This window comes from Calypte anna, chromosome 2 (assembly GCF_003957555.1).
Source record: "Calypte anna isolate BGI_N300 chromosome 2, bCalAnn1_v1.p, whole genome shotgun sequence".
NCBI lineage: Eukaryota > Metazoa > Chordata > Aves > Apodiformes > Trochilidae > Calypte > Calypte anna.
The window spans coordinates 48,419,302-48,439,047 of NC_044245.1; the positions used below are offsets into that span (position 1 = coordinate 48,419,302).

The window sequence follows — 19,746 nt, forward strand, 5'->3', positions numbered from 1 at the left end:
CCCAAAACACTCCTGTCCTTTCTTTGACCTCCTTCTCCTGGCAACTTTTCTGACAGATGGGAAACTCCATTTCCTTGCAGTTACTGTCTTTCACCAAATGCAGTGACCGTATATGTTCTCACCATTCTTGTGTAACTGCAGTGCTCTGACTGGAAGGACTTCTAGAGGCCACGTCACACAGATGAGACTCTGGACTCAGTCTGCTAGAGGACTTGGAAGCAGAGTTCAGGTTCTGTAACCCACTCCGCACAAAGGAGGTTGCTACCCTGTTCTTTCAGGCTTTTACTCGTGCTTTTTTGTTAGTGTCAAGGTCTCCTAAAGGGTAATAATAGAAAAGAACTGAGTGGGTATTGGTGATAAATTACCAACTACAATAAAAAATCAAAGTGATTGCAGAGAATATCAAGGTTTATTTTCTCCTGAGAACATTCACAAAAGGGAGAGGAAAGCAATTTTTTCTTACCTCCTTGCTAGTTGGCTTTGTAAAATCTTCTGTGTTTGGTGTCACATCTGGGCTATTGTATGTGATTACAGCAGAGCTAGACACTGCTTCTCTGGGTTTTCAAGACAGGAAAGTGATAAAACCACTTCTCTTAGCTGCAGTTCACTTTGGGCTTGAACCAATGCTCTCATGGTTAGACAAAAAGTCTGTCAAATTCAAGAGAGCAAGCAGCATTTAATAGAGCTTCCCTTTCAATTCCGTGTCCGCTGATACCAAGCCATTCAAAAGATGGTCTTGTGGTCCTTAATACATTATTTCCCTCTGAATGTCTTTCATGTAGCCTGGTTTCCATCTCGCATCAGATGCACCTCCTTCTCCTCAACCCCTCTCACCATCTCAGGAACAACCCCACCCTGATGTGATTAATATTTGATAGCACTGATGGCCATGAGAACATTGCCTTGGTGGTTTGCTGGAGCAGTTTTCACAGTCTGAGGAATAGCAGCTGGCGAGCTATGTCAGTGGAATCATACCAAGCTCATTTTTTATTGCAAAAGGATCTGAACATGTGGGGAAAGATTAATTTCTAAAAGATATGTGAACTGATAGAGAACAAGATGTCTCAGCATTTGTCACTGCAGAGGACTTTAAAATTTCTGTTACAGTGGTGTTGAAAAGATAAAAAAGAGCACGTAGTTACACTGATCAGGGTACAAGATCATACTCCTCAGATCTTAAAATTTAAATAGGTACTATTGGAAAGATACAGTATTATTATATCTGCATTGCATAAAGGAAACTGGGGTGCAAAGGAAAGATGTGACTTGCCCATTCAAGATAGAACCCATGTTTCCAGAGTACTAGGCCAGGGATTTAGCCTCAAAAAAATAGCATCCTGCCAAATGATCAACAATGGGGTTCTCTGTTGCCTGCTGGGTTTTAAAACCACTGCTGATGCTTTACGATAAGTAAGGGCAGATCTTTTTCTTGCTTTGTAAGATGGCATCAGAACCTGGCCAGTGGATTGCTCACAGCTTTGATATGGACAAGGAAGGGATTCTGTTGTGCAGCAGGATTGTGGACTTCTACAGATAAAGATTCTCCACTGTCAAAAGTGAAAGACCACCCTTTTCATATGCCACTGCTTGGTAAGACTAGAAAAAAGGACTCTACAGGTTCTCAGAATTCTGTGGTGAATTCAGGAAAATATCAGGGTGTTGTTTTTTTTCTCTGCTAGTGTTCTTGTAGTGGTGAAAAGCATTCACACTTTATTCTGTCACCAGATCCATCTTCATTTTTATTTTCAGTCTTTTGTTCTTGCCCACGGAGGTTCAGGTGTAATCTGTGCACCTATCTGCATTTCCTATAGAAATGGTAAATATGCACAAATCTATTATATCCCCAGGCCTGTTTGTAAGTACCAGATACTTAAACTGATGCTCAGTGTAACACTTGTGGTGGCTTGTCTCCTTTCTCTTAGGGAAAAATCACCATGTTTTGCAAAATCTGATTTTGTTTGTCATCAAAACTTCCCTTTTTTCCCTATTCTTCTTTCTACTGCCTGGGTGTGCCTGTGTGCCACTTCTCAGGGTATGTCACCTAATCCCTGGGACCTTCTTACCAGCCATCTCTGAGGTTTGTGTTCAGTCCAAAGCTAGGTTGCTGCTACTGTCAGTGGAGAAAAGGACCCCCAAACAGCACCTTGTACAGGTGAACTGCCATGGAGGTGTCATACTCCTTGTATTGACCATAAAGGGAACCTAAAAAACTGGTTTGGAGAAAACATGCTGACTTACTACTAGGTGATCTTAATTCGAGTGCACCAATAGTGGGCTTTCAGGGTTATAGCTAGGCAGATGCTGACAGTCTTAAAACAACTTGCTCTGCTTAACAAAAAACCTTGCAAATCTGTATACACTGTATTCTACAGTATTAGGTCTCTAAAGTCTGGAGTGTAAAGACTTCTGACTGCTGCAGTCTTTCTATGTGTTTTCTCTGTGTTATTTGAGAGTTGCACCATTGAATACAGGTGATAATGCAATGAAACTGCCTCCCACTTTATCTCATGTCAGACTGAGAAATGTTGCACATCATGGAGGGCAAAGAAGCTTCTTAAAATGATGGTCTCAGTGGCTCTGGTTGAATCTGTGGGGAAAGAAGCCTGCCTGTAGCATTTTTCAGGAATTAACTGGATATTTCTGAGCCATCTTTGCTTAACTTGGGGATGAAAACCTGAGTGGAAAGGCAAGAGAGATGGGATCTGTTCCTGGCTCTGCTGAAGATTTCCTGCATGCTTGGCAAGAAGGAGATTATCCTTCTTCCTTAGAAGACTGGACTGTCTTCCTCATTTCAAGCTATGCAGGCATGGTGCATCAGGATACAATCCTGCAGAATCAGAAGTTATTTTTCCATTTTCACTAGGATTGCTAGATACTGCTAGAATAGGGATGACTGACAGATAATAGAGACAAATGAATAATTCAGGATTTGATTTTGCTCTCCAAATTTGGTTTAAAAAGCCCCCAGAGTGTTAATGAAACTTACTAGACTCTCCTCCTAGTATTTCTTATGCAATCCAGGATTCACCAAAAATGAAGCCATACAATAGAGTGGTTAATTGTTATATACTAATCTGGCAGCACTTTACATAAGAGCTCTAATTGTATTTATTTTATGCCTTATAGGAAAGATAACATCTTCAATATTGAATTTTACACTCTGAAAATTGTGACCCCTGAAAATTTAGAACCAAATATTCTGCTTTTTTATTTCAACCAAATAATGAGATTTTTATTTTGTTGAATTACATCAAAATACTTTTTCACAACTATTTAGTCTGAAATAACGTGACTTGCTTACAACCCAGCGCCTCATGAGAAACGTATCTTATTTCTCTGCTCATTTCCAGGATATTCTTTAGAGAACAACATTTCCCATCAGGTGTCTGGATAGCTTTCTGATCAACCTATCTGCTACATCATGGGAATTTCACAATGCTGTGTCCCACAAGACATGTAGCCTGCTGCATAAGCATGATTTATGGTGCAGCCTCTGGTTACATATACTGAGAATTCTCTAAGGCAACATGCTACCTTAAAGTAATACATTTTAACCTTGAACTTCTAAAAATTTAATGTGTTTTCTTCTGATTTTATTTAGCTGTTTGTTATTCTTGAGGATAAAAAAACCAAAGTCTAAAGTATTACCTATAAACTCTTCAGTATGACTTCATGCATTTGTTGCTTAAACAAACACAGCTGAAATGGTTAGAGACAGGGTTTTTCTGGATAAAAAAATTAAAAAAGACATAACTTTGGGAATGGTGCTAGGTGGCATGGTGAGGAGAAAAAACAATTGCAGTAATCTTCAGTAACAGTCATAGCAGCATTTTCCAGTGACAAAATAGAGGCCAAGTCAGCCAAACTCATGCATTGCAGGACTGGATATTATTACTGCTGTCATGAATATTTACCATGTCACCATGCAGACATGGATCACCTGAGAACTATTGTACAGCTGTCTATTACATGATACTCTGAAAATGCTTTTTATTCTATTCCTCTCACTCCCGCTCTGGATAAGCAGATTTAATTAGATTCTTGGTAGAATTTAAGTTCAGAAGCATAAGACTTAACTCATGCAGAATGATAAAATTTAATGGTCTTTGCCTTGAGATTAAACACAAGATTTGAATCTCTGCACTCAACAGAGGCCAATGTATGCTGAGGAGAAAGAAGGGGGTGTTCACAGGCAGGAAGAAAGATGAGCCTATGAATCTTCTTCCACCAACCACCCACACTCAGCTTGTCCATGTCCTAAGTGTCCTGTGCTGTGCCTGCCCATGGGGTTGCCTCCCTGACCTCATCTCTTCTCAGAAAAGAGCAGCTGTTCTTTTGGGGATTTAATTAGTTTGTCTTTTTTTAAATGGTTTTTATCTTACAATCTATTTACATGTGGGGATAGTCCACAAGGTGAAGAGCAGGGGGGTACAGCAGAACATCATTTGTCATTGATAGTAAGGGCTACTTAACTACTAAATATCGGGAAAAGGTCTCATCAGGAAAAGTTTATATTCATGTATGAACTGTCGATTTTTTCCTCAATTTAGAGTCCTAATTAGAAGATTCTCACACAACGTCTTCTACAGTAAAGTCTTAGATGCAACTTCTCCGCTGACATGAGTTGGTTTTTTTTTTCAACTGAAGGAGTTGAGGCTTCTAGGACAGGTTTGCATAGTGGTCTGAAAACTGTGGGACAAGATGTTCAGGTGACTGAAGTCCTGCCTGACCTGAAAGCAGAACTTCTTTCTCATTCTTACCTATTTTCCTGATGTGCTGAATATAGTGAATCCAGACACTGTAATTTTTTTAGGAAAGGAATCAGAAGCCCAAATTACCTCACAGCTTCTTATATATTCCTGAAAATCTCCACATTTTCAGTGCTTTTGGAAGACAAAAATATTATTTATTCATAAACAAAAATATACTTAGATGTGCAGTAAACAGAGCACCAATTAGCACCACTGTTGGTTTACAAAGTATTTTTGTTTGTTTATTTTCATAAGGTTTTCTGACAGATTTCTAAAGGGCATTATTTCCCCAAAAGTATCTTCCAATTTGGTAATGAGATTCAGTGTTTTTTGAATCAGGAGCAGACTAGTTACACACATCAGGAAATGTAGATATTGTACCCTCCCCATTACTGTTTCTGTGACCTCTTAAATATTGCAAAATGTCAAGTTCTTTAGAGAGGAACTTCTCAGGAGAGGCTTCTCATTAGAGAAAGAAGTGGAGACTCGAACCATAAATGAAATGACCTGTGTTGTATTTCCTGCAAGTGCAAAGTTTGTTCACAAAGTGACAAAGTGGATACAGGCTCCTGAGCAGTTTGCTCTCAGTTTACAGGTTGTATGGCTTAGCCTTGGAAGCAGTACATTGGCATGTTCTTGCCCCACAGCAATACAGGACAGTTCAGCTTAATTTAGCCCAGCAACACCAGCTGCTGCCTCTTGCCCAACTTGCTGTAGCCTATGAAGTTCTACCCTCAATCATGAGTCTCAGCCTCTGATTTTTGGTGACCTGCTGTTTTCTACACTTCCGACAAACACCAGGTTTCTCATCATTAAATGATTTACTTAACACCCTGGCCAGTGTTTCACAGTGCTAGGTGTTTAATTTGTATTTATTCGCTGCCGACAATATGAGATACTGAGGAAATCACAGCAGCAGCTAGTTTGTGGTATAATGCTCTGTTACAGCGAGGAGTGCCTATGTGCTGCTAGGGAAAAATTGTATTAACTCTCACTTTTAGATCTTATTTTTTGCATTCTCAAACATTTTTATAGTGAATCTACCGCTTCCGTTGGCATGTGAGTAGGAAATGACATACAAGAAGCTGATTCTTATTCACATTATGCTTGGTTTGTTGCTAGAATGTCTGGTTTATGTTACCACAGCAAATTACAAGATGTCAGTAACCTTTATGTTTTCAATTTGGATGGATATCCTTTCACTGAGTAAGCCAGAAAGAACTTTCATAGAATATTCAAGTGAAAGAATGACCCATTAGAGAACATGAAAAGATGTTTTCCCCTTCTTTATTGATACAATTGTGTTTAATAGAAAAGCAAGCTTTAAAAGCTAAACAAAAATTATTCATCTTGTACAAGGTAGAAGGATACCTGCTGTGCTCTTAGGCAAATACTACCTCAGATTTCAGAGGATCAACAAATGTGTTATTTTAGTGTTGGGAAGGGAACTGATAACTACAGGCTCTAGATATTTGCATCCGACTTATTTCCATTTCATCATCCTGAAATGATGCAATGAGCACCTTCCAGCTCAATGGTGTAGCACATTTGGAGCCCAGCAAGCAATAGTAGCAGTTCTTGGACAAGTATTCTCCCCTTCAGACAGTCTTGCAAATGTTCTTCATTTCTCTCACTCCTCTCAAATATATTTTAAGCATGATACAAACCCCAGAGAAATCAATAGTAAAAATACTCAGCATTTCATTTAATTACACCTGAAAAGCTGTTATACACACAAAAATGTTGTACCATCATGGGCTGGAATGAGAACTTAAAATAATGTTTTAGAAGGTTTTTTTACTCAAAACACAGGGATCGTATTTGCTGTATATATGTCCTTGTATTTCCTTATATAATGCAGTCTTTTGATCTTTTCTCTAGTTTGAGACATTAATGTTTGAGGGGAAAAAAAGGTAAGAAAATAAATTATTTTTTATTTCTTTTTGTTTGTAGTTTCCTCATCAGTGCAAGTGACCATACAAAACTACAGGAGGTAGGTGTCAGACACCTTACACATCTGTTGTAATTTTTTTCTTTTTTTTTTTACTTTTTCTCTCAGGTGAATAGCAACAGTTCAAAAATCTAAGTATCCTTCAGTGCTTTTTTAAGATGTGAGCTGGTGGATAACCTGCCACGATAAAAAATTGATCAAGGCGATGCTTCCACTGTGTATAAACCTTTGCTACTGAAGTTTGTAGTTACTTGTATAAAACTGTGTTGATGTAAGAAAAACATGTCATCTTGTCATCTTACATACTGAGAAAGACTCTGTGCTACAGGTCGTTCCCTCTGCTGTGAGTGGGCTCTGAAAAGCAGCTATTTCTCTACAGACAAGTGGATGCAAACACAATGAGAAGCAAAGCACAGAAGTGTTCTCAGGTGCCACTCCTGCTGCTGCAACTCACTGTGCCTTGTCTCTCCAAAACTTTGTTAAGAGCAATTACATCTTTTGAAGTAGGTGGCTAGAGAAACCATGCTCCCTAAAGGTTCCCCAAAGATTCACCATCTGTCAAAAGTGAGCCATTCTGCCACCTTTATAATTAGCATTTAGTGGCAACTCACACCTACGTTCTCACACCTACTGTAACATACTGTTCTTGGGAACAAGCGTATTGCCACACACTCAAGCCGACTCTTCTTCTAAGGCATTGCTATTACATATTGTTATCAAACCAAGCTAAAATGCAAATGTTTACTCTAGGAAAAAAAAAATAAAATCATAATGACATCCCAGAGAAGCGCATGAGTAAACACATTTCATTGTGTCTTTTTTCCAACCAGATCTCTGCAAGAGGGTTCAGAAAGTCCAGTTATGTCAAGATGCAATAGTCTCAGCTCTTCCTGCTCACTTACAGGTGCACCCCAGAGGTTAGTGGTTTCTATGTCTTTCCAGCTAGGATTGCAAGGTATTAACCCATTTAAAGATCAGAAAAATCGAGTACAATTTTGAATAAAGAGTTTAAGGTCTTATTTTGTAGAAGGCATCTCCTAATTTATTTTTAACAAGATCAAAATTACCACCTTAATAACAGGTGTCTGATCTCAAAGGCTGCAGGGTATTACAACAACCACAGCATGCCTTATTGGTATCATGTCTAGAGAGAAGCAAGCCTGTAGAGCTGTGAACCTACACCTTTTATTAATGTTCCTTTTGCTAAGCTATTTAGATCCCATGCCACCAAATTCCTCTGGGAGGGTGAAGCATGTGTTAACCTCTTTGCAATGTGACCAAATATGACCTCTTTCACCTTAAGCAGTAGTCTCCACAAGAGAAGAAAAGCAAGGACAGGAATAATTTGATGAAAACAAGACCATATCATAGCATCTGCAAGAGAAAAGTGGTACTGAAGTAGTGGTGTAAATAATCTTGATCTTTTCAACACAGAATCACTGAGTGGCTGGTGCTCTCAGAAAAGGATCCAGTGGAGGTTCTTCTTGAGTTGGGGTTTGGTACAGAAGAACCTGATGTCTGCACTAGAATCCCTTCTCGGTTCCTCAGTGGTGTTTCTGTAGCAAAAGGGATCAACATTGGAGTGTTTTTGGAAGCTCAGAAGCAGCGGATGGACATTGAAACACCAGACCTGTATGGTAAGGAAATACTTTTTGACAAAAGGAGGAATTGTAGCCAAGAGGTTAAATAAGGAGCAGGGAGGACTGATAGGGTAGGGAAGAAGAGGTTTACAAAGACAAATGCTTAAAAACTGGACATGCATTCAGGGGATATCAAAGATCCTCATATTTGTCTTTCTGTCAATGGTTGTCATTGGTACTGAGGAGGCTGCATAATGAACAGAGGTGCATTGCCCCTGCCACTTCAGTGACAGCACATACACACCATCACTGGGGGTGTAAGCCAATACACAGGACTTTGAATTTAGCCAGGCCAGATGTGGGCTCACATTCCCTTTTCGTCTTGGTGAGAGTAGAACCCCTCACACAGGGAAAAGTGGTGAGCAGATGACAAAGTCATAACTCCTCACCACGAGAGGTACAAAAGCTTGTGCATCAGACCCACAAATCCTTAACTAGAACCTAACACTTTTGTGGTTCAAATATGCCCTCAGATGTAGATGAGGATTGTATTTTAAGTATAATCAAATTGCACCATTTAAGGCACACAGTCTTGATTTTTATTCATTAGATGGTTTTAATTCTCGTGTTGTGTATTTTGCAGTTGAGAAGTGAATACAAGGTCTTCACCCTAAAGATATATCTGCATTAAAATAGCATTGCTGACTCTCTGGTATATCACCCATTTGAAAAGTCCAATTTTGCCATCATTCCTCCTCATGTGTGCTGCACAGGATAGCCAGATGGCTCTTGAAATCTATTTACTTAAGATGCTCAACGAAGCAGGATCTCTCACATAGCCCATATATTCCCATTTAGAATTACACCAAGGAAGCAGTATGGATGGAATGAGAATTGAAGCAGAAATGCCAGAGTATTGTGGAAAATGTGTTTTTCTCTCTCTCCTCTCTCTCTCTCTTTTTTTTTTTTTTTTTTTTTTTTTTTATAGCAAGCCCCATGCACACATTTCAATATTTACAGCAAACTGACACATCAAACAGGTTTCTCAGCTCTCACTTTCTCTTCTCTCTGTAAAGAGAGGGAGAGAGAGAGAGAGAGGGAGAGAAGGAAAAGAGATAATCAGTATGAGTAGATGGTGGATGAAGACCTCAGGGAACAAGGTAGAGAACTATGAGGGAATAAGAGCAGAGAAAGAGCCTTTGATGAAAGAATTTGCACAGTGAAGGAAGGCAGTGGTAAACCAAGGTATGAATTTAATGACTTGTCTTGCAGTCATCCTCAATGGGAGTGCTCTTAGTACGTGTTAATGGCTTATCTGTACGGGGGAGGTGTTGTGAAGTAAGATAAGATTTGAATTTCTGTTTTGGTGGGTGTGATGTCCATCAAAACATATAATCCTGCTTTTGACAGTTTGGGAGAGGGTTTTCACACCATCTGCTTAGACCTCCAAAGTATGTGCCTGGACTGGCAACATTTCATTGAGAGAGGTGGGATTCATCCTTCAGAGACACTTACCTCTTCTTTTTTTCACTGACTACATGTTTTCTTAATGCAGTGACTAACCTCAGCCTGGTTCCCTGCACCAGATTATAGGCATTTAGATGAAGCACCATCTCAAGCAGTCTAATCACTGTAGAATTTTTTTTATATCCATAGTAAGTGGAGAGAGTCAGGCAACTTCTGGATGTGATCATCCATGTACCACTTAAAACACATCTCAGAAGAAGCCAGTCTGTCCTTTGACCATGTAGGTAGATAATCTTGCACTAGTACTTTTCTACAGCTGGTGCTCCAGGAGAGGAGTTACAGCTACAAAAGGGTGTATGTGGTTTAACACTGAGGAATATCCTCAAGTGGCATTTATTTGCAAACTATTTTTTTCCCCAATTTTCCAGCCTTAGGTTTTCTAATTAACTTCTTTTGAGATACAGCAAGAAGGAGAGACAAATTCATGTTTACAAGGTTTGAAAAGGGATTGTATCTCTAGAGCTGTACCTAATCTGTCTGCCTTAAGTTCTAATACTCTACTTAAATTTTCAGGCACCTAGTGGGTCTGCTCTTCTAAAGCAGAAGCTTACATTCCCTGTAATGGTAATCAGGAGAATAGATGCTTTTGGAGGCCTCCAGAAGATGACATTTGGCATTTACTTCTTCATGAAAAATTTAAGGAACCCTAGACTCCCTGTTGTTCCAGGGTTGCTTCACCAGAGTATTAAAATGAAAGTCCAAAAATGAGGCAGCTCATGTGTCACATCTAGAGATTTCAAGACTATTGAATCTGTATACTGTTCCCTTTGATGTGCTTACTGAATTTTAGTATTGGCACTCTGGTTTAATATTAGAGAACCATTTGAATACAAATGGAGTCTGAATCCCTCATTTGTCTCTAGCCATGGAAAAGGAAGAGTTTGCTTAATCTGGGTTAGTGAATAGCTGCAAAATTACCAGTCAATTTAGTTTCTCCTGTTCTCCATATCAGCACAGAAACTGAATGGATTTAATAGGATGTATTAGTCTGAGAAAGACAGAGGTAAGGAGAAGTATTATAAGCACAGGATGGAAGGCTTGGAGGAAAAAAGGAGAGGGAGGTGAGAGAGACCAAGGACTTCTGTATCAGAGTAATCCCTACCGACTTCCATATTTCATTAATTTCCCTTCCTGCAGTCCTTTCCTGCTTCTGTTTGGCTCTTCCCTGCTTGTGATGAGAATAGTTTTCTAGGTGTGCTTCATTCCTGACCTGACCTTTTAAAATGCTTGTGGATTCTAACAGAGTTATTTGTTAATTGTCTTCTTGCTTCATGCTGGTTCCTCAGCATTATCAGACAGAATTTTCTAAAGGTTCAGCTCACAAAAATAAGGGGCATTTCAAAAAATGTCAGTCACTCATTCTCTTCCTCAGCCAGATGCAAATGAAATGCTCATTCCTATCATTACAGAGTGGTAAAAATGTTACTGTCTTGTAAGAAGTTGTATTTAACTTCCTAACTGAAGAAATTAAGTCACTTGGCAACCAGAACTTAAGTAAAAAGTAATCCAATTTCTGAATATGTTGACCAACCGTTTCCTGAAATCTTCAAGTTTCTTAATACCTTACTTCAGACATGTTGAAATGTTTCAATCTGGTGCTTAATAATATAAAATCAATTTTTTAAAAAAAGCCCACCATATTTCTGTATCACCTTTCCAAACTGCAATCTAAATCTACTTGAGGTTTGGTGTCTTGTGTCTGTGCATTTTTCACACTCACTGTTGATGAGCTGGTGTCTGTCTCAGCTGCTGCAAGACCCTCACTGGGATTGTAGCCCATGTCTCACTCTCCTCTTAGAGAAGAGCATACAGCAGACAGCATTTCCCATGACACATGGTTGTCCTGTGACCACCACAGGTCAGCTAGGAGAGAGGAGATATATGTCAGCCAGTAAATCCACCCATAAAAAAAATTATGCATTATCTGAAGCACAGTTTTGATACAAGCAAAGGCAGTATCACCAAGACTCAAGTTGAAACAATTAAAGGAAGGAAAATATTGTAATATATGACTAAGTAGACAATGCTAAAATTTAATTTTTTACCTTTTTTTTTTTAAATTTTATTTTTTATTTTTCCTCAAATGTCTTGATTTTCTCCCTGAAAATTTTGGGTTTTTTCCAAATTCTGCCATTTGCTGTGAAGAAAAGATGTTAATTGAAAATTTCTTGCTGGCTCTGGAAATGGTCTGTGTTCCTTCATTTCACTGTGAGCTTACTGAAGTCGTTCCAAATTTTTCATGTAGATAACTATGCCAGCCTATGTAAGGAGGAACAAAACTGAGCTTCCACTCCTAACTCATAAAGCTTTTGACCATAAAATCATTAGAAAACTCATAAAAGTTACATATTCTATTGAAGAGTCATTGACGTTTTTTTACAGCACAGCCCTTTGCAATTTTGGCTGAAGTTTCCAGTGAAAATTAATCCATGTTTATGCCCTTCAGTAACTTCAGTACAGATTTAGATGGCTTTGCAGCAGGCTTCAGGGACTAAAGAGATCTTATCATTCTCTTGCCTATTTTAGGTGTGGTCCTTGGGGATCACTCTTAGGGACTGAAGGGATTGCTTGCCTAGTGAGAAATGAACAAAATTTCTTCATGACTTACACAATATTATGTGTATTTATCACATTGCACATGAGTGAGAGCATTTTTTGTGTTGTTCATTTATCGTTTCTCTTGTTGGTTTGGTTTGGTTTGTTCTTTAGGTGACCCAAGCTCTCTGAAATAAAAGCTAAGCAGAGTGTAAAAGCTATTTCAAACTGCAACAAGTTTTGTGATGGTTCTAATCAAAAGAAGGACTAGATTGCTGTGCCACTGTCAGTCAAAGATAAGCATCTGGCATTTTTATGACCTGACACAGTGGAAGCCAGATGAAATACTCAGAATAAAATATGCTTTACATGGAGAGCATGTGGAAGCACAGTGGCTATTCAAAACCAATAATTATTTACTCTGGTGCCCTAAACTTGTGCAAATGGAAACTCAAAAACACCATGTAATGGGTGTACTTATAGGTAGAGAACTCCTTGAAATGACATCATGTGAAACTTTTGACCATGTCTTAAAACATGATAGTAATGGCAGTGTTAAAAATCAGGCAATGTCTAGGGCAGAGATAAAAAGAATTCTTTGGATATAGTAACTGTCAGTAATTACATGTGATGGTATTGGCCCCTGGTGCAGAGCACCAGCTCAGGTTCATGTTCAATACCCCCTTGTGATCTAATTGTCAGTGGAGTAGCATTGTCAGCAGCCTGCACACAGGCTGCGTGCAGTAAATATGGCTGTTCTCTAGAAGGAATGGCAGCCAGAAAAATTAACATTTTGACATCTACTGTCCTCAATGAATGTCTCAAGAAGTCTTGGTGACATATTCATTGCCTCAGGATGGGTACAGACACAATGCGCAAGTAAACGTGTTGCTCTTCTTTGTTTGAATAAATTCATGGTGTTGTAGGGTTGGAAATCTCTGGGATCCCTTAGAGAAAACATAACATGCCTCTCTTTAGATGTTATGCCATAGAAAAAAAGGACCCAGAAATTGCAGGAGGTTATGACAATGAAAAAAATCTGGGAACCCTTATATGACATAAGCTATGAATTTATGGCGAATGATAGGTGTTTTGCTTTGGGCTGCTATGAAAGTGAGACCATAGTGTCTGTGGTCAATTTTTATCAGTTAATGGCTTTATGCATTTTGCTGTTACCCTGGACAGTTGTCAGCTGTAAACACTGGAGAGCGGATTTTAATACCTTTATTTACACGAATTTTAATAAGTCCTCAAAAATGGCATCCAAGTCTGGCCTAGCCAACTGGAAAATTTCAGGCTGGACTCGGTAAATTTTATGCACACAGAGCAATATCCAGCTGCACTAATTTGATGTTGCATGTTTGTCTAATATAAAGACCTCTACAATGATGTCTGTATGTAATCTGAATGGATCCTGTGGAAGCAAACAGAAAAATTTACCCATTTTATAACAATATACTTACTGTGTTTCTTGTCAGTGACAAGTTTGAACAATCGTTGAACCTGATTATTTCAAATTACATTTTTATTCCTTTCTGCCAAACTTAAGAACGTTTTCGACAGCTGGAAGTATTTGACCATGTAACCAGTGCCCTCTCGTCTTTGCTGGCCGATGTCAACACCCAACAGACCAAAGCACAGGACACTGGCGGGGATCAGATCAGTCACTTGGGTGCAATGAAGAACAGACCTATGGTCACACGAGCAAAGTGGAGAAGAATAGGTCAGCTCCTGAAAAGGGCTACTCGGCAGACAGTGTCCCTGAAAGACAGCTCACTGGCACCTGAGGAAGCCAACTTGCCTGGAAAGAAAGAGCAACTTCACTCTTGTGCAGATATTGCTGAGAAGGGACTAGTCCAGGTGGGCTTTTCTGCACATGTTAGGTTGGTCTCTCTGACCCAGGAGCAAAACCTCAGAGACAAGGGTGCCTTGGCATACCCCACATCCCACTGCCCACTGACTCAACTGGGGAAAACTTGGGTTTCACTGGACCTAGCTGCAAAACAGCCCCTCCTTTCTCTGGCATGTGAGGCGCCTGCCAAAGACAGGCCAGGAAAGGAGTCACCTTTGCTTGTGGCCCACATGCTCAAAAAAGTGGGTGACCTCAATTGCAAGCTGCCAGACTCATTTGAAATGGAAGAGGTGAGGTGGATTTTTGTGTGTTTCTTGCTAGCAATGTATCGCCACTCATATTTATGGTATATGTTTGGAGTCTCTTTTTCAGGGTAGAAGCTAGAGTAAATTATTTTTAACACCATGCAACAGTTTTATGGGGAAACCCAGTAAGATTTACACCACTCATTTGGGGTTTTGATTATTTTAAACTGACTTTGTGTTAAGATACTCTCAAAGAAGTTGGCACTGAAGTTACTTAGGTAGTACTCATTCATCTAGTACGATACTGTAAGATGTTAAAGTGTTTTATGCAGTGCTAGGTATTGGGGTTTTTTTATAGAAGGAAGTTGCAGAAACACTAATACATATGGCAAAGGCTATTTTTACAGCTCCAGTAATTAACCAGAGTTGCGGATTTTTTCCTATCTTTTTTTTTTCCCCTCTAAGTTCGTTTTCTGGTGTGCTCTTTCCGAAAGTTGCATCACAAAATTAGCCTTGGCTTTATAGCAGTGTTTGAAATGTTTTCTCACTCCGTAAGCTGAACATCAGAATAACTCAGAACAGCAGCTTGCTCTCATATCCACTCTGCAAAGTCCATGATACTCATCTATCTGTATGTTTTAGCAACAGTGCGGGTTTGACATGAAGTAGAAGAGATCAAGATACTTGCTGATCCCTTTCTTGCATCTAGAGGCATTGTGTGAGCAGCAGTTTTTCTGGCCATATTACTGCAGAAAAAGAGCGATGATAAAACACTCTCCAAACAAACAGATTCCACTGCGATGCCAATGAGGATACTCTTTTCTTTTCAGCCATCCATCAGGAATTAGGAAAAGGGAGGAGTTGAGAAATTAGGCTCTGTCGTAAGAACCAAAGGAGGAGAAATGGGATGGTTGGCATCCCCCTGAAAACATAGGGAGTGACGAAGTGAGTCAGGGAGGGAGGCAGGGAGCAGCAAGTGGCTGCATAAGAGAGGGGGCTTTAAAAAGTTCTTCAGTTTTTAAAGCATAAAAAAAGGTTGGGTTAAGGTGGTGACGCTCATCTCAAGTCCTTCTAAAGGTGTATTTTTCTGTGAAAGTTTTGGTGCAACCTTTGTGTCAACAGAGTTGACACAAGCATCAGAGCATGGGCCTCATTATCAACCTTAGTGGAGGAGAGGATTTCTTTTGGAGATCTCTGGCACAGTAAATTTATAGTGCCAGAATAGTTCTTACATCTATAAAGCACTTAGCATGCTGGACTAAAAGCTCCATGACTAGGCTCAGACAAAAGTGAGGACACTGACAGCACAGTAGACAGAGTTGATTGTAAACTCACCAGTTTGATGTCTAAGACAATGTGTATGTTCAAATTATGTGTGTATGTCTGAATGCTCTATGTTGAAATTAGACAGGGTCTATATTGTTCAACTTCTAAATATTCTCTATTACATTGTTATATTTAAGCTGTAAGAAGTATGTATTGGCTGAAACAATTAGGACACCTAAATGGTTAGTCTGGCAATGGCCAGTAGTAGATGGATAGGGAACAGGATAGCAGACACAGAGAGCTCTTATAGTACTCTTGTACTCCTCTAGCCTTTGACAATGAGGGGCTTAAAGATCTCTTGAGCTACAGGCTGAATGTAGGATACACCCAGCATGTGTGTCCATGAGTTATTCATATCTACTAGAGCCCTTGTCCTGTAAAGTTTTTTTTCTGGAGGAGTTTGTAAAGCATCATGGCATGATGTTCCCCTTGATACTATGAAAAAGTCAAATGAGTCTTCGTTCTTATAGAAGAAAAAATTCTGACCTCTTTGGCAAGAATTTGCCTCCATATGGTTACACTTCCTTGGATTTAGTCTATTAAGCATTTTTTTCCTCTTTTTTTTCTTTTCTTTTTTTTTTTTTTCCTAGGAGCATTTCTCTGAGGCTGTTCAAACAAGATGGCTAGAGTATTTATGGGTTGGGAAACTTTATGTGTTGATTAGTTTGAGATGAGAACCTGATTTATGACAAGAACAAATATTTTTTTAAGGGAGACAACAAAAAAAGAACCATCTGAAAGGTTTTATGTTCTCACTTTTAAATGTCCGGATTATTTTTGTTGGTTTTACTCATAATAAGACATGCGGTCATAACCATTGCTATCAATAAGAAATTTTCCTCCTCTGTTTTTTTCAGATTCAGAGTTTGGAAGATGAAATCCCCTATGGAAATGCTTCTGACACCACTTCAGGTGAGCATTAAGAGACACTTTTCTAGTTTATAAAACACTTTCCGTCTAGCTGCTTCTAAAGATAATTCTAACAATACATTTTCCCTCTGTGCTCCCACCACTTCTGGCATTTGGATGCATTATTCTGGACAGGGCAACCTAGACAATATGACACAATAAATCGTGGGGCTGTAAATTATACTTTGTGTCAGGGAGACCAAAAAGTGTCCACAAAGAGAGCACCTCTTGTGCACAGCTCTGAGTGTTTGGGGTATCTGCTTGATGCTAAGCAGACCTCTCCAATCTTACAAGTGACACCACAGCTTTGCTTCTGCTCAGTGAATTATTTGCCAGTCTTAGATGACTCCTTATCTGCTACCTCTTGGATCTCTGGGAGATAAGTCAACCAGTAGACTGGACATAATGGCTAGCACTACACGAGCTGACATAGCATTGAATCCTGTGTTAGAATATAAGCTATTTGCTGAGTCTACTGAAAGGAGTAAAGCCAAAGCTGTCATACCAGATGTTATGCTGTCATTTGGGGCAATTTGAGTTTCAATCCTGGGAAGCATTTTCTGGCAGGGGAGGTGATGGAGGAACGGCTGTTCAGTCTCTAGAACAGGGAGTCCTTGGACTTGTGCTCCAATGAACCTTTCCAGCCAGTGCTTAGATCAGGACTGGTGGTTGTTTGGTTATTAAATGGGACAGAAATTTCATGTGAAAGAACTATGAAGTAGCAAGAAGCAGATAGCAAGGGGCAAAGGTGGAAGTTTTGCCAGCCCTCACCTTCCGAGGACTACACTGTCACTTTAGGGGAGCCAGCAGAAATTCCAGAGTTATAACACAGGTATTTAAAAAAAAAATCAGATATCCACTCATTCACATATGCCATTGGCTGGAGTGACAGCTGGATTTGCAGGAGTGAAATCAGGACCCTGTTGAAGACAGTGACAGAACTTCCAGTGACTTCAGTGAGAACAATATTTTCACTGTGTGCTGGATTTTCTTGGTAAATGCCAGAGCTGAGTAAATGCAATTGAGTATAGCATGAATTCCTTAGTTCTGGAGGGTTTGTTTTTATTCTCAAATGATTTGTAAGCATACATTCACTGTTTTGCTAGTTGTTTTCTTTTTAACTGCATAATAGATTTCTTCTCTTGACACATCTTCTTGTAGGGTTGTGTGTGTCCAGTCAGTCAACATATGGCTCTAGTGACTTTCAGGATTTAGTGTCAGGCTCTTCTTGCTAATCAGACTGTACAGTTTGTCAGCTGAATTACATGAGGTTACTTTGTTGTTTTTTTTTTTCTGATGGATTCCTTGAACTTCATGAACCAAGATGAGTTCCCAGACCAGTAGTCTTTGCTCATAGCAGTACCTGTATAAAGAACAGCAATTACCCAGGACTGGTGCAGTGAAAAACACCATTTGGACAAACATTCAGTGAGAAAGTTAAAAAAAGAAAATGTGGACATAGCCCAGTGGGGAAAAAAATCAAAATGTAACAACATAACCACAAATGCTTTTTTTCCTCTCTTTGTCCATCTCTAAAAAATTACTGTTCCATTTAATGTTGAAGGGCATTAGTTAAAGGATTTTGCAGATTGTATAGGTATATCAATCACAATGAAAGAGGGAAAAAATTAACTGTAAGCCTTGAACACTCTTTTAAGACATAGGAATAAGCATGTATTAAGCAGTAGCTTCATGGCATAAAATGCAGTAGATAATTATTTGGTTTTAACTCTGTTAAGACTGTTATCCAGCTAAGTGGTCAAAGTCATACAAGTAAACTACACTTATGTAAGATTTATGCCTTTTCAGAACCAGAATACCATTTTAGAGTTTTGTTTAAGTGCTCATTTTTTTTTCTCTGTCTCTGTTTCTTCAGTGTCATTGACACTTGGCCTAAATTTGAAGTAGAGTTTTCCGGCTTTTTCTTGCAGGCTTTTTTCATGTTCTTTCTCTTTTTCCCACTGTTCTTAAATGGCATAACCATCCATACTCAAGGGAGCTTTATTGTGACTTCTAACTTGCTGTGCATCATGGAAATAGTCTAAAAATTTCAGGTTATGAACATAATATTGTTAGTAGTGAATAATACCTAGCCCTCAGTAAGGTTCAGCAGGATGTGGCTCAGACCCATAAGTAGGGGTCTTCAAAGCAGAAGGGTGTGGGAAACAGAGTCCCTCAAGAGCTAACACAAAGAAAACCTCAGCTCCCAGGAGACCATGCCTGAATTTAGATTTGGCTTCCATGTTCCCTGGGGCACAGGCTGCCTATTTGTCAAGGCTCATACAATCATAACATAAGGGTCCATCCTTATTTGCTTGTGGGCTCTGTTGGAAAAGGGTGTGAGTGATGGTGAAGATGTGAGAGCCTTACGTGACCCCGCTGGATCAGATCACTGAGTGGGGAAATGCAAGGTGCCCACAATGAAAAGAAACAGAGTCAGATAGGAACTGCCTGCTTTGCCTGGAAGGGGCATGTTAGAGACGGCTGACTTATGGAAGTACTTGTCCCAGCAGTATTGTCCCTTGGCTCTGTAGCCTGGCCTCAATTTTAGTCCAATTGCTTAATTTTCTACACTCCCCATGAAAACCAATTCCCTGGCTGCTGTGTGTCTTCTTTATATTTCTCCATAATGTAGATTCTGGCTGTTTAACTGCAGTAGGCTTTATGATAAGGCTTTTTTTCCCTTTCTCTTGGCAGAATGCTGAGACTTAATTTTAAAAGATGCTCACACACACACCCCCCCTCCAAAACGTCTCTGAATGACTTACAGGGAAAGCAGAGTGTTTTCTAGCTATGTTTTAAAAAATATTACAATCTTTTTTATTAGGCAATTTTATCATTGTTATAAATAAGTAATTGTACTGGGGAGAAGGGATAATCCTTATTTAATTAAATTCATCTATACTCCCAGGTTGACAGCAACCAGACATATGTGAGACTAATACCCACAGCCTGCCTGTATGCATGTGCAATTAAAAATTCACTCTACAGTAGCACTGGCAGTTTAGTGTTGCTTTTGGCATTTACAAATTCTTTTATTTTGTGACTTTTTTTTTACCATACACATATG

General features: G+C 39.3%; 1 protein-coding gene across 1 annotated transcript in view; it reads left to right on the forward strand.

Moving 5' to 3' along the window:
• Positions 1-19,746, forward strand: part of ITPRID1 (ITPR interacting domain containing 1) — a 44,140-nt gene that overhangs the window by 4,554 nt on the left and 19,840 nt on the right. Inside the window, exons 2-6 of the mRNA XM_030444643.1 lie at positions 6,705-6,744; positions 7,533-7,619; positions 8,137-8,339; positions 13,894-14,486; positions 16,625-16,679. Of these exons, the coding sequence (XP_030300503.1) occupies positions 6,705-6,744; positions 7,533-7,619; positions 8,137-8,339; positions 13,894-14,486; positions 16,625-16,679 (978 nt within the window). The remainder of the gene's footprint in view (positions 1-6,704; positions 6,745-7,532; positions 7,620-8,136; positions 8,340-13,893; positions 14,487-16,624; positions 16,680-19,746) is intronic.